The 18,993-nt window shown below is 51.7% G+C and overlaps 2 protein-coding genes across 3 annotated transcripts in view; one reads left to right on the forward strand and one right to left on the reverse strand.

The window, feature by feature from the left end:
* SYN1 (synapsin I) overlaps positions 1-5,603 on the forward strand; it is a 32,175-nt gene extending 26,572 nt beyond the window's left edge. Inside the window, exons 8-13 of one of the 2 annotated variants that reach the window (XM_036460549.2) lie at positions 65-139; positions 240-342; positions 2,000-2,140; positions 2,444-2,531; positions 2,617-3,208; positions 4,535-5,603. In XM_036460549.2, the coding sequence (XP_036316442.1) occupies positions 65-139; positions 240-342; positions 2,000-2,140; positions 2,444-2,531; positions 2,617-3,208; positions 4,535-4,670 (1,135 nt within the window). In that variant the 3' untranslated portion in view covers positions 4,671-5,603. The remainder of the gene's footprint in view (positions 1-64; positions 140-239; positions 343-1,999; positions 2,141-2,443; positions 2,532-2,616; positions 3,209-4,534) is intronic. The other variant, XM_036460550.2, reaches the window with a different exon arrangement.
* ARAF (A-Raf proto-oncogene, serine/threonine kinase) lies at positions 5,597-18,512 on the reverse strand. Its single transcript, XM_036460578.2, has 16 exons — positions 18,384-18,512; positions 16,544-16,698; positions 16,290-16,393; positions 15,176-15,278; positions 14,930-15,084; positions 14,716-14,814; positions 11,776-11,917; positions 11,663-11,690; positions 11,441-11,586; positions 11,145-11,347; positions 8,453-8,629; positions 8,306-8,352; positions 7,691-7,809; positions 7,343-7,474; positions 6,352-6,486; positions 5,597-6,176 (listed from the first exon to the last, which is right to left on the reverse strand). Exons 2-16 carry the CDS (start codon positions 16,637-16,639, stop codon positions 6,042-6,044), a joined length of 1,821 nt encoding a protein of 606 aa, XP_036316471.1. The 5' UTR covers positions 16,640-16,698; positions 18,384-18,512; the 3' UTR covers positions 5,597-6,041.
* Between the last annotated feature and the right edge of the window lie 481 nt (positions 18,513-18,993).

Consider the following 18,993-nt stretch of genomic DNA (forward strand, 5'->3'; position numbering starts at 1 on the left):
TCTCCTGCTTTGCCCCGGGCAGCTCAGGTCCTCCTGAGACTCTCTCCTCTCTCCTGTCTCCCAGGAGGACATCAGTGTCAGGAAACTGGAAGACCAACACGGGCTCTGCCATGCTCGAGCAGATCGCCATGTCTGACAGGTGAGTGGCCTGAACTCAGCGGGGAGGGGAGGGAGGGAAGGGAGGACTGTGACCGCTCCAGCCAGGCACTGACAGGCTCTCTCACCCGACGTGTTGCCAGGTACAAGCTGTGGGTGGACACGTGCTCAGAGATTTTTGGGGGACTGGACATCTGCGCAGTGGAAGCGCTGCATGGCAAGGACGGAAGGGATCACATCATTGAGGTGGGAACACCCAGAGGTTGGTGGGGGCACGGAGGGAGGAGCAGGCGCAGGGGAGCACCAAGCCATACACCATGAAGCACTCCCAGGCCCAGAAAGCCCTCAATGAATGAATGGCAAAAGGTTTAGTAAACCATGAAGTGCCTTTTGAACTGGGACACCCTGGCAAACGGCACAACTGCTTTGTACACCTGGACATCCTTAGTGACCAGCAAAAGGCTTGTTAAATTATACTGCTCTGCGAATTGAGCCCCGGTAGTGAATGGCAAGGCACTTAATGATCTTGAAAGTGTTCAGTTGTAAACAAAAAGGAACTGTAAAGAGTACTGATAGGAAATCATTCTGTAAACTGTCAGTCAAGTACCTTATAAATGAGGACATGCTTGGTGAACAGGAAAGGGTTCATAAAAACGATCAGAAAGGAGCTCTGTAAACGGGGAAGATCTTGTGAGTGAAACAAAGGACTCTCACAATCCTGAAGTGCTTGGTAAACAGTGACACTTCGTACGTGATAACGCAGTTTGTAAAAATTGGTGCCATTTGCATAGCACTTCCTGAATTCGAAAAGCTTTGTGAACCGCAAAGTAAGACACAAAGTTCCGTGTGAAGGACAGAGCTCCGAGCACACTCTAACGCACGGATGGGCAAGTGTTTTCTGGAAAGGGCCAGACAGTGCCCATTTTAGGCTTTGAGGGCCATAGAGTAACTATGAGTTACAGCTGAGGAGGTTGAAGCTACTTAACTGCAAAAGCCAAACCAGTTTCAGCCACATCACCTTTTTATTTATTTATTTATTTATTTATTTATTTATTTATTTATTTAAATATATATATATATATATATATATATATATATTATTGATTTTTTACAGAGAGGAAGGGAGAGAGATAGAGAGCTAGAAACATCGATGAGAGAGAAACATCGACCAGCTGCCTCTTGCACACCCTACCTGGGATGTGCCCGCAACCAACGCACATGCCCTTAACCGGAATTGAACCCAGGACCTTTCAGTCCGCAGACCGACGCTCTACCGCTGAGCCAAACCGGTTTCGGCCATAGACAAAGGATTTTTAAAAAATGTTTGCCCTAGCTGGTTTGGCTCATGGATAGAGTGTCGGCCTGCAAACCCAAGGGTCCTGGGTTCATTCCCCAAAGGCACGTACCTCAGTAGCAGCTCCTCCCCAGCCGGGCCAGGAGGCAACCAATCGAGGTGTTTCTCTCACATTGATGTCTCTGTTTTTTCCTCACTCTCCCACTCTCTCTAAAATCAATGGTAAAATATGCTCGGTTGAGGATTTAAAAAAAAAAAAAAAATCTGTGGCTGTGTTCCAGAACTTTGTGTTGTTGTTTTTTGGCATCATTTTCACGTTATGAAATTTTCTTTTGCTTTTCCCACCAACTGTTAGAAAAATGTAAAACCCGTCCTTAGTTCAGGCCCCCTACAAAAACTGGGTGCTGCATGGGGTTGGGCTTGGAGGCCCTCATGTGCTAGGACAGCACCCCATAAGCTGTCAGTACCTTCCTCACACCATAAACCGGTGTCTCTCCAGCTGAAGCTCGTTTCCTTGGCAGCCGCTGTGCCCTCTGCCAACGGAAAGCACTGAGTCATGTAGCCCTCCCATGCACTTCCTCCTTTCCTCACTGGTGTTTCCTCCCCCAGGTGGTGGGCTCCTCCATGCCGCTCATTGGCGACCACCAGGACGAAGACAAGCAGCTCATCGTAGAGCTCGTGGTCAATAAGATGGCCCAGGCCCTGCCCCGGCAGCGGGATGTCTCCCCGGGCAGGGGTTCCCACAGCCAGGTCAGCTACTGGTGGGCAGGCCAGCCCTTGCCCCTGCTTCGTCCCAGAGCTAAGCAGCAGCAGGCTAGGGGCATCTCAGTTACTCATGTGATCACAATGACCAGTTGCATTCAAAATTGATCAATAGCTGCTACCCTGAGTGCTTCCCTGGGGGTCCCCACCCAACAACCTGCCTGCCTCCCTCAGCTCAGCCACAAACAGGGCAACGCCCAGCACACAGGGATCCCCTGTTCTCCTGATTGGCTGATGCTCCACCGGCTGGTGGCTATTTTTAACCTCTCCTGTTCCACTCTTCCACCGCAGACTCTGTCCCCAGGGGCCCTGCCCTTGGGCCGCCAGACCTCCCAGCAGCCCTCGGGGCCCCCGGCTCAGCAGCGACCCCCGCCACAGGGTAAGTAAGGGGCCGACTCCCTCTCCAACAGCTGCTCCCTCTCACTTGCTGGCTCTCACATGTGAACTCTCTCTCTGTCGCTCAGGTGGCCCTCCGCAGCCCGGCCCGGGCCCCCAGCGCCAGGGACCTCCGTTGCAGCAGCGCCCGCCCCCCCAGGGCCAGCAGCACCTCTCAGGCCTTGGACCCCCGGCTGGCAGCCCCCTGCCCCAGCGCCTACCGAGTCCCACATCAGCGTCCCAGCAGCCTATGTCCCAGGGCCCACCACTGACCCAGGGTCAAGGCCGCCAGTCCCGGCCAGTGGCAGGAGGACCGGGGGCACCTCCAGTAGCCCGCCCGCCTGCCTCCCCATCTCCCCAGCGCCAGGCAGGCCCCCTACAGGCTACCCGCCAGACATCCGTCTCTGGTCAGGCTCCACCAAAGCCCTCTGGGGCTCCACCGGGTGGTCAGCAGCGCCAGGGCCCACCCCAGAAGCCGCCGGGCCCTACTGGCCCCACCCGCCAGGCCAGCCAGGCGGGTCCCATGCCCCGCACTGGGCCACCCACCACACAGCAACCTCGACCCAGCGGTCCAGCGGGGCCCGGGCGTCCCGCCAAGCCACAGCTGGCCCAGAAACCTAGCCAGGATGTGCCACCATCTGCTACGGCTGCTGCCGGGGGACCCCCACACCCCCAGCTCAAGTAAGGGACCCCTCAGCAGCCCTTGCCTTGCTGCTCGCAAAACATGCCCCTGCACCAGGAGAGCAGCCCCAGCTCTCAGGCTCCTCAGACCCAGGTCCCATTCGGGGGTCCTGAGAGCTCTGTCCAGGCTATGCCAGAGCCCGTCCCCAAACCATCACCCCTTTCAGTCCACAGAGGCTCTTGCCTTCCATCCCAGGTTCTTCTCCCTCCATCTGAGAGACTTGGTGCCAGAATCCCAGAGAAGCCCCACTTTCACTTTAAAGTCTTCCCAGGATGCCCCGGGAAAGCCCCCTCCTCCAGCCCAGGCACCTGGCTGACCCTCCTTCAGTGTCTCCCTGCCCATCAAGTCCTCCTCCCATCTCGGAGCCTTCACGGCCCAACTAATCCTCCTTGACTCCTCCAAGCCCAACCTAACTCCTCCAAGCCAGTGCTCCCACCCAGTTCAGTCCTCCTATGTCACATCACCCTCTTTCCAATCATCCCCATACTTTTCCTATAGTGTAGGCCAGCGATTTTCAACACTTGTCATCTCATGGCATACATACACTGATCATGAAAATTCTGTGGCACACCGTGACAAAAAAAAAAAAAAAAAAAAAAAAAAAAAATTGGTAGAATCTCCATTCACACCAGACAGCTATTGTGTTGCCTCTGTTGTCACTTTTTAAAAATGTGACAATCTAACGGAAAAGAGGTTGGTCCCGTAATGACATAGTCACATATTGCACGTATTAAAATTCTTGTAGCACGCCAGTTGGAAATCACTGGTCAGGCTTCTTTCTGGTCTATCCCCAAATCCTTCTGGCCCATCTCAGTCTCCTCCCAAGTCATCACACCATACTCTGCCTCTTCTTGTCCATTCCAGACCTGCTCCCACCTTAGCTCAAAGTCTTCACTGCCCCACCCAACTGCTCCCCCCTTAGATTTGTCCCTCCTAGCCTGTCCTTGGTACAAGCCCCCCTCCCTCCTGGACTCCTTACCCTTGGACTGGATACCTCCCTGTCCATCTTCATCTTTCTGTCAAATTCCTCCCAGACTACCCCAGATTTAAAGAGAAGATTCAGTCCAAGACTCTTCCCATTAATCCCAGACTTCTTTACCTTAGATCCCAGTGCTCCTGGCCTGGACCAGGGCTCCCCAACTCCCACCTGATAACCCATAAGGGTCCAGGACCATGATGATGGTGGGGGGAGGGTCACAGGCACCGCCCCAGGACCAGAGGGATAGGGCTGGGGCTGGGCCTGGGGTAACATTGTGTTTCTCTCCCCCTCCTCCCTTCCTCTTCTCCCCTTCCTCCCACACCTCCTCCACCTTGTCTCTCTCTAGCAAATCCCAGTCTCTGACCAATGCCTTCAACCTTCCAGAACCAGCCCCGCCCAGGCCCAGCCTTAGCCAGGACGAGGTGAAAGCTGAGACCATCCGCAGCCTGAGGAAGTCTTTCGCCAGCCTCTTCTCCGACTGAAACCCCACACTGAGAACCCCCAATATCCCTGGGTAACCCCTGTCTGGGCCCTGAATCCATTGCTCACTTTTGGACTCTCCAACTCCCTTGAGAAGCCCTCTCCTGGTTCACCAAGATCCTTCTTCTCACTCCTCAGAATGCCCAAGTCCCCAAGGAAACCTCACTTCTGGTCCTAACTCTATTTCTCATGTTTGGAATTCCCAAATTCTTGGGAAGCCCATTCCTGGTCACCTCCAAATTCCTGAGGACCTCCACTCCCAAAGTATGGTTTCCTTTCCAGAAGCCCCCGAACACCAGGCAACCCATTCTGGCCTACACCACAGATTCCCCTCCCGGAGTCCTAAAACTCCTTGACAACCACACTCCTGGCCTGAGATCTCTCAAGCACACTTAGTTCCCCACCCGGATTCCCCAAATCCTTAACAAACCCCGACCCTTGAGCTCTCTTTCATGGATCTCCATTTCTGGAGCCCCACCTCTTCAAATGCCATCATCCAGTCCCATAAGGATTGCCCTTCACCTATTCCCAACTCTACTCAATACACTGGGAGCTCCTTGCACTGGTAGGATCCCTCAGTTCCCCAGGGACCCCTGCCCCACTTTCCTGCCTCTGACAGCTCTCTTTAAATATGCAAACTCCACCCATCCTCCCAGAATCCTTTGCACATGAAAGGCCAGTGGTCCCCCACTTCCCCACCTGTGCCGTGATGTCTGTGTCTGTGACTGACGTGGCCTCCTCTTGTGGCGTGCTTGGCATATGTGGTCCTCGTTCATCGTGCCGCCTGTGGTGATGCGTGCAGTGGCGCTGTTTGTGTGGTCTGCACCTTCCCCCAACCTCCATCCTTGCCTGGACTCTACTCCACCCCATCCCTCAGCGGCTCTGAACCCCACGAGAAGAGTCAAGAAGCAAAATAAACAAGCAAAGGCCCAGCAGAATTCTGTGCTTCTTGGTGAAGAAAGGGGGGAGTCCTTGAATGACAGGGGAGACACAGAAGGGACCCCCAATTCCACATGGGGTGCTGGGGACCCCAAAATCCAGTGGAAGGCACATCGGACACAAATTCCAGAGAGGTTTCTGAGTGGAATCCCTGCTACAAATCCCAGCCATTGTAGATAGAGGAGCTCCCAAATTTAGAAGTATCCCCAAGGTCAAGAGAAAACCGAACTATGGATGAGGCTGTGGTCTCAGTCTTTTGGGGTCCCCCAGTTCCAGAGAAATGGGAAAACACATGGGGACCCCCTCATCTCCCAGGGCAGAAATGGGGAATCCTGAGGCAGTATCAGGGCAGAGATGGAACATTGATTGGTTGGTGAGCAAGGCTCCTTGGTGTAGAAGGCTGAGCTTGGCTCCCTGGTGGCTGGGGGCAGGGCCTAAGGCACAAGGCGGGCTGCGCTGAGTAGGCAGGCGGGCAACTCATCAGCCTGGGTGCGATGCAAGGAGGGTTCGGAGGCACTCCGCTCAATCTTGGGGAGTGACCGCTGCAGCAGCTCAATCGTGGCCAGGATCTGGGGGCAAGATGGCATGAGGAGACAAATCTAGTCACATGGGCACCCCAATACCACCAGACCTCAGCCTTCCCGAGAAGCATATACACACACATTGTATATCACATTCACATCTCAGTCTTCCTCCTTCTCAGAGCCCCCTCCCCAGAGGATCCAGCCCTCCTACCCAGCCCACCTGGGGGAAGAGGGGCCGCTCCTCTCGCTGAAACTTGAGGCAATCAGACAGCAGGCGCCGCATGGCCTTGGGGCAGTTGCTGGAGATTTTGCTGAGGTCCGGGGACAGATAGCCACGGCCCACCATAAAGATAATCTGGGGGAAAGGAGGGAAGGGGAGAGGAATGGCTGATCTAGGGATTTGGGCTGGAAGGCTCAGAGAATTCCAATTCTCAATGAACTTAGAAGGCTCCTTTGGGGGAACTGGGGATTCTGGGTATTGGGGCTCTGAGGATTGTGGTATCTTGTGAATCCAAGGATTCGGGGTCTCTGAGGCCTTGTGAGGATTCTCTGCTAGCAGAACACAGGGATTTAAGCTTGAGGAAAGCCAAGGATTTCAGGTGTCTGGGTCCCAAAGGATTATGGGTCCATAGTTTTCTAGGGGGCCTAAGGACCTGGAAAGTACTGAGTCTGGGAGAAATGCAAACTTCTGGGACTAGAGGGAGCTGAAGTATTCTAGCACTCAGGAGCTTGTATTTCGGGGGGGGGGTTGCGGGGGGGAGAGTCTGGGGCCTGGGGACTATGGGTCCATGTGGTCTGTAGGACTGCTGGTATCTGGAGTCTAGAGGATCCTTGGTTTCTGAAGGCCTGCTTTGGATCTGGACAACTGTGAGAGGCTGGAGCCTAAAGTATTGTGGATGCCAGGGCCTCCAAACCTGCCAAACACCCAAGGCCTGAGTAATTGTGGGTTTCTGTACTACAGAAGCATGGAGGAATTCTGTTTCTGGGAGAAATGAGATTCTGGGCTTTGGGGACTTGCAGGATTTTGAGTACATGAGCCAAAGGCCTGGTAGTTGTTGAGGGGTCCAAAGGGCTTCTGGGTGTTGGGGAGGGGCTCGAAGGGATTTCTGAGCATAGGGGGTTCAGGAGTTTCTGAACTTTGAGGACCCAGAGGATGGTGTTTGTGGGGGAAGGGGTAGCCTGGGAAATTGCAGGTAAGGCGCAGGGCTCACCTGGTCACGGCTGCCAATGTGGCTATAAGGCAAGGAGCCGGTCATGAGCTCATAGAGCACAACCCCATAGGCGTAGACATCTGACTGGAAGCTGTAGGGGTTTGGGTCCTGCATACGGATCACCTCAGCCGCCTACAATAGGCCAGACCAGGCAGGAGAACCATGAAGGTCAGCCAATGGCTGGCCCACAGTCCCAGATCCCGCTAGCCACACTGGGTACAACTCAGAGCCACCCACATGAGGAGAAACGCACCCAAACAGGCATCCCTATCCCCCACTCAGCTCCCCATGTCCCAGCCGTGCAGCCCATGGCCCTCCACGCTCCTGGCCCAGCCTGGCCCAACGCACCATCCACAGCACAGAGCCTGAGGGCTGCTCCAAGGGCTGAGCCCCGCTCCATCTCGTCTTCACCGTGGCCAGGCCGAAGTCACCGATCTTCACTGTGAGCCCCTCATGTAGGAAGATGTCCACCGGGGTCAAGGGCCACTACAAGGACTCTCAATAGCCACACCCTCACCCTGACTGGGAGGCTCTCGTTAACACCTCCAAACCAGTCATGCCTCTAACCCTCACCGGAAGTCCCCCAATGTCACACAAATCCACCACAACCTTGACTTGAGTGGGAGCTCCAATTGGTGCCTCCTACACTTGGCCCCTCGACTTCTGAACAGGAAGCCCCTCTAATGGCACCCATACCCACCATACCAGTGACCCTGATCAGGAACTCTCTATAACTGATCAGAGTCTCCAAGAACAGCACCTGAACAAGCCACGCTCTGACTCCTGACCGGGAGACCCTATTAAAGGCTCCTCACCACCCATAGCTCTGCCACCTGGCAAGGGCCAAGTGACACACGCCCCACCCTATTCTGCCTCAGAAGCTCCCCTCCCCCACAAGACACAGCTTTCTAAGTCCTCACTGCCCCCCTCCCCCCCAGCTCTGACACAGGGACAGATAGATACTGTTAGACTTGAGATCCCGGTGGATGATGTTCTTGGCATGGAGGTAGCTGTGGGGGTGGAAGTGGGTGGCAAATTGGCTGGGGGTTACCTCATCTCCCTCCCCCAGTTCCCCAGCCCCCTTCCTAGTCCCTAGTCCAGGAGGCTCACTCCATGCCCTGGGCCGTCTGCCGGGCCACGTCAATGAGCTGGACCATGTCGAAGCGTGTGTCGGCCACGTGCAGGTGGTGGTAGAGGCTGGAGCCCTCACACCACTGTGTGATGATGGCGAACCCCGGCCGGGTCATGAAGCCCATGAACAGCAAGATGTTGACATGACGTGTCTTTCTGTAAGCAGGGAGGGAAGAGAGAGCTGTCACTCACTTTCGAAGCATTAGGAATATGCTGTTCACTGCCATCTTCTGTCATCATTTCCACCCTGCCTTTTAGGAAGCTCAGGGCCAGACCTCGTCAGATTCAATGACTATGAGATATCTTTGCTGGGCTGATTCGGAGCTGGGGCTTACGTTCTGAGCTTCTTCATCTCAGTCTCTCAACAAAAGCAGGAGGGGTGGATGACTATCTCTAAGCCTCTGCCACCCAGTAGTGTCTTAATCATCAACACCTGCCATACCTCTGATCCTGACCATTTCCTGGGCCTGTGACCATTCTACAAACAAGAAAGTGGAATGCCAACTTATGAACGTTATGCTATAGCTGAGTGATATTGACAAATGCCAGGTAGAAATATCAGTGATGTGATTATATCCTATTGATCACCACAAGAGGCTCATCAGCAAGGAAGTTGGGCTTTGGACTCAAGTGCGATCCTATGTTTCAATCCAGGCTTCCCCAGGTACCCACTGTGCAACCTCAGGAGGACACTTACTAGTAATCTGTGTCTCATTTTCCTCAAATGTGATCACTATATGAGCTACCTTATGCAGATGTTGGGAGGAGTGAGTAAATAATCTGTAAGGTACATACAACAGCACCGAAAACAAGTAAGCCCTCTGAAAATGTCACTGTCCTTGTTAATTGCTCTTAGGTACCTGGCTCTACCTCACGGGAATTCTGTCACATATGGATAGATCAGCCCTAATTTAGAAGAAAACCTCCATTCCTTATAGAAGGATTAACTGCAGTTATGGTAGCACAAGTATAAACACAGTTGACCCTTGAACAGCATAGGCTTGAACTGCATGGATCCACTTAAACACAGATATTTTCCCATAAATTACCTGTACAGTTTTTGATCTGAGGCTGGGAGTCCACGGATTCCGAGGTCTGACTGTATGCACTGACCTACACCATTTTATATAAGGAATCTGAACATCTGAAGATTTTGGGATGTGTTGTGGGGTCCTAGAGCAAATCCGCATGGGGATAACGGAGCTTGGGGAGAGCCTAAAGTTCCACACCAATTTCCAACTGTGCAGGGAGGCCGGCACCCCTCACCCCCACATTGTTCAAGGGTCAACTGTCCCATCAGTGATGTTGTGCGACTTTGCCATGTCGGAGCGGGTCACAGCACATAAGCATTCTTCATGGCAGTCATATGATGATTAAAACATGAATGTAATGCGAATGAACAGCATGCTCAAATCTCTATTTCACAGAGGAAAAACGTTTTCTTACTATGGTATCCATTATGAGGATAAGTATTAAAATAGCACAAGGGGTGAGAACATCAACTCTAACACAACTGTTCTCATCTGTCAGAGAGAAAGCCCATGCCGGCAAGCCTTGCAGTGGTAGTAACTAGGGTGGCAAAAAGGGAACCCTCAGCACAAATGGGCTAATATAGTATTAATGACATATTAAGTAGAGCAACTACAATCATTAATTAAACAATAATTAAATTACAGTTATGATTATAGTTAATTCTGTTGACCCGTGAGCAACACATGGGTTAGGGGCACTGATCCCCCATGCAGTTGAAAATCCACGTATAATTTTCAACTTCCCAAAACTTAACTACTAATAGCCTACTGTTGACTAGAAGTCTTACTGATAACATAAAATTGATTGACAAATATTTTGCATGATATATATTATACTATATTCTTACAATAAAATAAGCTAGAGGAAAGAAACTGTTAAGAAACTATGAGGAAGAGAAAACACATTTACAGTAGTATGATTGAAAAAAGGTCTACGTATAAGTGGATCTGTGTTGTGCAAGGGTCAACTGTAATGTTATTCTTTAAGTAATGGCATTATCATAATAAATTAATGGCAAGAATGCAACACAATAAGCGTAATACTAATGACAGTACAAGCAGACGAGAAAGGATGCAAGCCTTCCTGGCAATGCAATTAACTAGAATTATGTTATTCACGTAAGCGCACTCAATGGTGTTAATGATGTCCCATGGCAGGGGTGGGGAACGTCCAGCCCGCGGGCCATATAAGGCCAGAAAAATCATTTGGTCTGGCCCTGCCAAGGCATTAGGGGTGAGCTCATCATATGTCTGGCCAAATTCAGCAGGCTAATTGTCAAGGTGATAATTTTGTATGGTTCTCGAATGATGTTATCAATATCCAAATGGCCCTTGGCAGGAAAAAGTTTCCCCATCCCTGCACATTCCACAGCAGGCAAACAAGACCCACGTTTTGGAGCCAGAGCTGTTAATTAATGTCAGTATTAACCCAAACACAAACAATCACATCATCAGAGGTCCTCCAGACATACCTGTTTCCCCGAGGGCAGAGGGACACTCTTGACACAACTTAACGTTTATGGTTGCAACGACACAAACACAGGTGATGTGCAGAAGCGCCCGGGCATGGCCTTTCCCTGGAGGCACCAAGGCCATGCCCACTGCCCTCTCCCCGCTTCCACACGCACGTGCAATCTCACCTGAGCACCTGCATCTCGTTCTTGAAGGCCTGCGCCTGCTCAGCTGTGGGTTGCGCCACCTTGAGCACCTTCACAGCCACATCGCCATGCCACCGCCCGCGAAACACGGTGCCAAACGAGCCCGTCCCGATCCTCTTCAGCAGCTGCACCTCACTGGGTGGCACCTCCCAGTAATAGCCCGAGTCCCGGTACCCCAGATTCTTCTGTGGGCCACATGGGCGGCATCTCAGGGGCCTGCCCACATCCCTTATCGCTCAGCCTGTGGTGCCCCCCAAAGGTTTCCCCCTGGAGCTTACCACTTTCTTCTTGTCATCACCCACGGACTTCCTCTCCCGCTGTTCTGATGGGGACTTGGAATGTGGGGACTTCCTCCCCGAGGACACACTAGCCGGGCTGGGGCTCCCCCGGGGCACTCCATCATTGCCACCTCTACTACCAGCAGCTGTGGTTGTGAAGAGGATGTGAGTGGAGGCAGGTAGGGTGCAGGGGGGCTCAGGGCACAGGTAGCGGGGGCTCACCATCGGCGTTGAAACTCTGGGCAGCAAGCTGGAAGAAGGGGGACAGCGGTCAGAGAGAGGAATGGCCCCCCCTTTGCCTTGTGATTCCCCGTGACTGCCCCCTTGGCACCGACCTGGAAGACACTGGAGTCCAGGGGGGTGGTGGTGCTGACCATATGGACATTGGGAGTAGACGTGGAGCGGATGCGCTGCAGGGGGGCGTTGGCCGTGGCAGGAAAGGGGAAGTGCTCAGGGTCTCGGTGCTGGGAGCTGGAGCTGCCAGAGGAGAGACTGTGAAATCACTATCCAATGAAAGGGAGGACCAGTCAAGCCGCTCCCACTCCCACCCCATCATAAACATGTGCTTAGCTCACACAGAGCAAACATTCACTGTGAGTACTATTACTCATTTGTTCAAGAAACACTTATTGGTACCTGCTGTATGCCAGAAACCATGGTAGGTATTGAAAAAAACTGTGGGCAAAACAAAAGTTTTTACCCTCACGGGGCTGATGTTCCAGTAGGGAAAAGAAGAAATAAAAACAACAACAACAAAGAATAGTTAATGTGTCTGATGGTGATAGGTACAATAAAGGAAAAAATAAAGCAAAATAAGGAGACAGAAAGTGTCACTGGTAAAGTCAGGAAGGGCTTCTCTAAGGAGGTGACATCTGAGGAAAGACTTAAAGAACGGATAATGAGCCACACTGATAGCACACTGACCACAGGGAATAGCTCCTATGTTGAGCATCTGCCCCCTGGTGGTCAGGGCACATCATAGCGACTGGTCATTCTGCCATTTGGTTGATTTGCATATTATGCTTTTATTATATAGGATATGCTATTTGTACATATTATACATGTATGATATATACACACATGGAGTGGCCAGATTATGATGATCTCTGAATGCATAATAACCTGGCCACTCAGTATATATCCTATATAATAAAAGGCTAATATGCAAAGTGGCCCCTCAACCATGAATTCGATCAGCAAGCAGGCCAGCCAACCGCCTATGTCCCCTCCCCCTGGCCAGGCTGGCCAGATCCCACCCATGCATGAATTCATGCACCAGGCCTCCAAAATATATATATATATATATATACACACACACACACTGAGTAGCCAGATTATGTGTATATATAATATTACAAAAAGAATTTTTTTTGTGTGTTAATCTTCAGCCGAGGATACTTTTCCATGGATTCTTGGAAAGAGTGGGTGGGAGAGGGAGGGACAGAGAGGAACTTTAATGTGAGAGACACATATATTGGTTGCCTCCTGCATAATGGAATCTGCAACAAAGGTATGTGCCCTTGACCAGAATCAAACCCAGGACCCTCCAGTTCATGGTCTGATGCTCTATCCACTAAGCCAAATCAGCTAGGGCAAAAAAGAATTTCTTTTAAAAAAAATATATTTTTATTAATTTCAGAGAGGAAGGGAGAGGAAGAGATAGAAACAGCAATGATGAGAGAATCATTGATCGGCTGCCTCCTGCACACCCCCCACTGGGGATGGAGCCCACAACCAGGCATGTGCCCTTGGCTGGAATCGAACCTGGAACCCTTCAGCCCACAGGCTGACGTTCTATACACTGAGCCAAACCAGCTAAGGTCACAAAAGTATTTCTTAATGTTCCCTTCCACTATCTTAAAATGAAATTCATCCCATAATTAAAAATAACATAATGCCCTAACTTTATTATTTTATATATTACATGAAAATATATGTTCTACAACCCTAACCGATTTAGCTCAGTGGCTAGAGTGTCGGCCTGCGGACTGAAGTGTCCCAGGTTCGATTCCAGTCAAGGGCATGTACCTTGGTTGCAGGCACATCCCCAGTAAGGGGTGTACAGGAGGCAGCTGATTGATGTTTCTCTCTCATCGATGTTTCTTTCTTTTTTTTATTTATTGAATTTTTTACAGAGGGAAATGGAGAGGGATAGAGTGTTAGGAACATCGATGAGAGAGAAGCGTCGATCAGCTGCCTCCTGCACAACCCCTACTGGGGATGTGCCTGCAACCAAGGTACATGCCCTTGAGCGGAATCAAACCTGGGACCCTTCAGTCCCCAGGCTGAGGCTTTATCAAGTGAGGCAAATCAGCTAGGGCCAATGTTTCTAACTCTCTATTTCTCTCCCTTCCTCTCTGTAAAAAAAATCAATAAAATATATATATTTTTTTAAAAAGAAATTGATCTATTTTTTAAAAAATCTTTTAAAAAAATACGTTCTACATTATATATAAATCTAATCCATGATACATTAACATATACCATATAAGTATAGGTGTTATAAGATATATGAGACATATAAATGCATATTTTATAAACTTTTGATATATTAGAGCAATAATGTATTTTTTATATAGAAATACTTAACATAAAGGAGAAATAAAAGGGAATTTATAATAAATAGCATGTATTTCAAAATGGAAAGGTTTGAGCATAAACATACACATGTTTATAATGAGTAAGAACTTATGCCCTGTACTGCACCTTCTTCCAAGCAAGATTTTATTAAGACACATATTAATTCATTTAACTCTCACCAGAACAATGTGGTAAAAAGTATCATTATCCCCTCTTTACAGATGAGCAATCTGAGGCCCAGAAACATTGTGGTTGGCATCCTCCCTCTCTCTCTCTCTCTCTCTCTCTCTCTCTCTCTCCTAAGCTCCAAGAACCCTTCTATTGCCTCTATAAACTTGTGTCCTGAGCCCCCACAGCCCAGATGGCTCATATTTTCTACCTCTGTGACTTTCTTTTTTTAATCCTCACCCAAGAAGAAGGGGGAGAGAGAGAGGATATTGATGTGAGAAACATCGATCATTTGCCTTCCATACATGCCCTGACCAAAGATTGAACCCGCAACCCAGGTATGTGCCCTGACCAGGAACTGAACTGGCAACCTTTTGGTGCACGGGATGATGCTCCAACCAGCTAAGCTAGCCAGGCAGGCTCTGTGACTTTCCAAATGAACTTTCACTTGTATTTGGAAAACAAAATGGCTTATGGTCTCCAGATCTTTTTATTCGGACGCAGCCCTTCGGCTTAGGCATCCCTACCTGGAACCCTGAGGGGTGAGCGGCTCATTCAAAGGCCGGTTGGAAGGAGCCTCATGCTGTCTGTAGCCTCCGGACAAATCCTGGATACTGTGGTAGTACCTTAAGGGCATTAGGGTATAGAGCAAGGGGATAAGGGTCAGCCATCTAGAAGACTCTAGTGTCTGGGCATCTATCCTCCCCACCCAACCCCCGACCCACCCCAGGCCAGGCTCACTGTCGGCAGTTGGTACTCATGTCAACACAGACTGTGGGGACCTTAGAGGAACAATGCTGGTGGAACTTGTAGCCACAGGTTTGGCAGCGGAAGCCATGGAACAGAAACTTAAGGCAGAAGTCACAGAAGGCCAGGCTGAAGAACGTCTTCCGTACCTGTTGCCACAGAGCAGGGAAGGTTGAGGCCTGGTCAAGGACCAACCCCCTCACACCCAGGGTCCGCCCCCACTATCCACCCTGCACTCACGAAATTGTGCATAGTCAGTGGGACGTCTTCAAGGACCTCAACAATGAGCTCCTCGCCATCCAGGGGGGCAATGGCTGTGTCCCAGGCAGTGACTGTCTTTCGCCTGCAGGGGGCAAGGAAGGGAGTGAGTAGGAGGGTGGACAGAGGCCCTGGGAAGGCAAAGAACCCCCACAAGTCCCCCGAGTTGGCTATCCGTGGAGCAATACCTGACATGTTCCATTCTTATCACAGCAACTCTAGGAACTAGTTACTATCATTGTCCCACTTTACAGATGGGGAAGCTGAGGCTCAGAGGGAGAAAGTGGCTTACTTGCCTAACACCTCAGGGATTGTGAGTGGCAGGACAGTGTGAAGAGTCCTTGCCCTCACCCATAAGATGATGAGCAAATGAGATGGTGAGTTAACAGCTAAGTTTCAGAAGTGCTAAGCAAGCCTCTGAAAAAAATGGCTGACGAGGCATTGAAATGATAAATAAAAAGCAATGTGTAGCCCTAGCTGGTTGGGCTCAGTGGATAGAGCATTGGCCTGCGGACTGAAGGGTCCCAGCTTTGATTCCGGTCAAGGGCAAATGCCTGAGCTATGGGCTCAATCCTAGGTAGGGGATGTGCTGGAGGCAGCCGATGAATGATTCTCTCTCATCATTGATGTTTTACTCTCTCTCTCTCTCTCCCTCTACCTTCCTCTCTGAAGTCAATAAAGAAATATATATATATATATATATTTTTAAAAGCAATGTGTGAATTGAATAAAAAATTAAGAAACCCCCGAACAAAGGAATAAGTGGAAGGCCAGCGAGGCCCAACTCAGCAGACAGAGTGGGAAAGCAGAGGTAGGAGAGGGCAGACAAATGGATGAAACAGTGAAAGAACAAAATAAATGAACAAAACAGACGGAGCAGGTGAAGACTTGGGGACCAAGCAGAGAGTGTGCCGCTGACCTTACAGGCCAATGAACTAAGGAAGTGATGAAACAAAAGCTGGTTGGACTCACGGATTCACTGAATGAAGGGAAGACTAATGGAGACGCCACAACAGAAAGAAGGAGTCCGATGACTCTGAGGAGGGGATAGGAGACTGGGTACCCAGAGGGCGGGGTGTGTGTTTGCCACACCTACCCTTTGATGAGCCGGTAGACCACGCAGCAATCCTGATTGAGACCCCGCACCTTGAGAGCCTTGTCTAGAGAGTCATAGACACTCATGCCATCCCGGACAGTCACCTGTGAAGGGGGGGATAGGGGGGAGTGGGTTAGAGTCCTACTGGGATCCCAGCCAACTCTCCTATCCCTTGGCAAAACCTTCCATCCAGCCCTAGCTTCCCTCCTGATCCAAGATTTACAACTGGGTCCATCTGCTCCCATCAGACTCACCACTGTGCGTTGCTTGTTGGGCAGGTACACTTTGACAGTGCCCACTGCCCGGGACGGCTCGGCCCCGTTGGCGGGGGGGCCCCGTGGTGGCTCCATGGAGCCTAGGACTTCGTCAAGATGGGCTGAGGCGGGGCGGGGCAGGTGCCATGGGGCTCCTAGAAGACAGAGAGGAAATTCAGTGGTCCAATAAAGACAGTCTGGAATCACAGTGGCGGGAGACACAAAATGTCCATCTCCAGGCTCCACATCACCGTCAGTAGCCTCATTTCCACAGAGCTGTCCAAGGGAACTTAGTGACACCTTGAAGTCGATCCAGTTCCTTCTCTGCTCAGCTCTGCCAAGGTCTCTGCATGGGGCCAGGTGGGGTACGCTAACACAAAGAGAGACGGCACACGCTGTCCTTGAGGGCACAGGGGTACACAGTCTGCTGCGGGCTAATGGGGGAGGCAGCACACTGCACTGGGGTGTGCCAGATCCATAATGGACATGAACTGGCTGTCCTGCCTTTTATGAAAGTATTTTCTATTGATTCCGGAGAGGAAGGAAGAGGGAGAGGGAAATAGCAACATCCATAATGAGAGAGAATCACGATCGGCTGCCTCCTGCACGCCCCCTACTGCGTATCAACAACCTGGGCATGTGCCCTGACGGGAATTGAACTGTGACCTCCTGGTTCATAGGTCAACGCTCAATCACTGAACCACACCGGCTGGACTGTCCTGCCTTTTGAATGGAGAAGGGGGTTACCAGCTCCTGTGCTGAAGGAAAAGTCACACAGGGTGAAGGGGAACAAACGGGAGATGCTCAGATGTTGCTCCTACTTTGGGAAAGTGGGGATTGCACCAGAGTGTTCTGAAGGGTCCGGTGGCCATCCCTAAGCCCTGGACAGGAAGGACGGTAGGTTCCCAGACTGTGACCGGAAGTAGAGGATCACAGACACTGTGTTGAAGATGTTAACAAAGAGACTCGAATGGGGAGAAGGGTGGACACTGTCAGGTGGGTACTGGTGCACCACCAGTCATTGCTGAGGTGGGGTAAATGGGGATAAAGCAGGGAGACTCCAAAAGGATCCCTGTCGGCCCTGGCGGGTTGGCTCGGTGGATAGAGTATCAGCCTGGACTGTTGGGTCCCAGGTTCCATTCCAGACGGGGGCACATGCCCTGGTTGCGGGCTTGATCCCCAGTAGGGGGCGTGCAGGAGGCAGGCGATCAGTGATTCTCTCTCCTCATTGATGTTTCAATTTCTCTCTCCCTCTCTAAAAATCAATAACACAAGCAAACAGACAGACAGACAAAAACCAAAAGGACCCCTGTCCACTAACGAACGGGTCACAGACATACTAGTCTTTCTGGTGACAGCGGAAGGAAGCTGGGGTGGCTGGAGGAGGAATAAGGGGAGAATCCTCACATATTCGCCTGGTGGGTGAGACGCTGATCCAGGACCATAAAGCGAATAGCAAAGTGAGTCTCCACTCCCTCCCGGTCGTTGGTAAGGAAGGGTCATCAGAGACCTTAGGGAGCTTTCGAGGGCATCCCGGTGCCACCACCGCCCGAGACCCATTGGGCACGGCCCCGCCCACCGCGGGCCTCCCACTCCGCGCAGGCGTGCTACCACCCTCAGCGGGCACAACCACCCCCCGCAGCCCGGCCCCCGTTCTCCTGTCCACCCGCCGCTACCCCGGCTACCGGCGATGGGCTCCCCGGGTCAAACCACTCCGCGGTTCCGGGCGGGGGGCGCCGGGGCCCAGGCGCAGTCACCCCGGAGCTAGGCTTTGGGGCCCGGCTCCCTGTCCAAGGCCGGCGATCGCTCCAGAAACCCAACCCTGCCGGCCCGCCCTCACCTGTCAGGCCGCAGCGGCCGCCGCCGCCTCCATCTTGAGGCTGTCTTCTCCTTTCCTCGGGGAGTCCGCCCCCACCGCCCCTCGGGCTGTCCCCATTGGCGCCGCGGCACTCTGCTCTCTACTCTGATTGGCTGACGGTCACGCCTGTCAAGGCAGGGCCGGCGGAATGGGGATCGGGTTCCGGATTAGGAGAGGCCGGTGCAAACGTTGGGGTCCGGGGCAGATTGGCAAGGCCTGGTGTGCGCAGGCGCGATCAGGAGGAACCCTGCGTGCCCCGGGCCTTAACTCCCAATGTGCCAAGGCAGAATGAGGCGGGCCAAGGGTTTGATCACGTTAGATGACTTTTAAAGTGTCCCGAAGCTTTAAGTGCCCCCTTTGCTCCAGTGACCTGGAACCCTAAGTAGCCGCCAGTTGGGATTTTCCTGGGCCTCAGTTTTACCGTCTTGGAAATGGGTGGGAAACACACCAACTATCTGCGACCTTTTCCGATTCTGAGAGTAAAGGCCTTTGAGAAGAGCCATTCTCTAGTCGGGCTGGGGGTCTGACAGCTTACGTTAGGAACGGAGTTTATAAGGGTTTTGGAAGTCTGGTCCTAGTTGGCCAGGTGAAG

The sequence above is a fragment of the Pipistrellus kuhlii genome, unplaced genomic scaffold (genome assembly GCF_014108245.1).
Source record: "Pipistrellus kuhlii isolate mPipKuh1 unplaced genomic scaffold, mPipKuh1.p scaffold_m20_p_32, whole genome shotgun sequence".
NCBI classification, from domain to species: Eukaryota; Metazoa; Chordata; class Mammalia; order Chiroptera; family Vespertilionidae; genus Pipistrellus; species Pipistrellus kuhlii.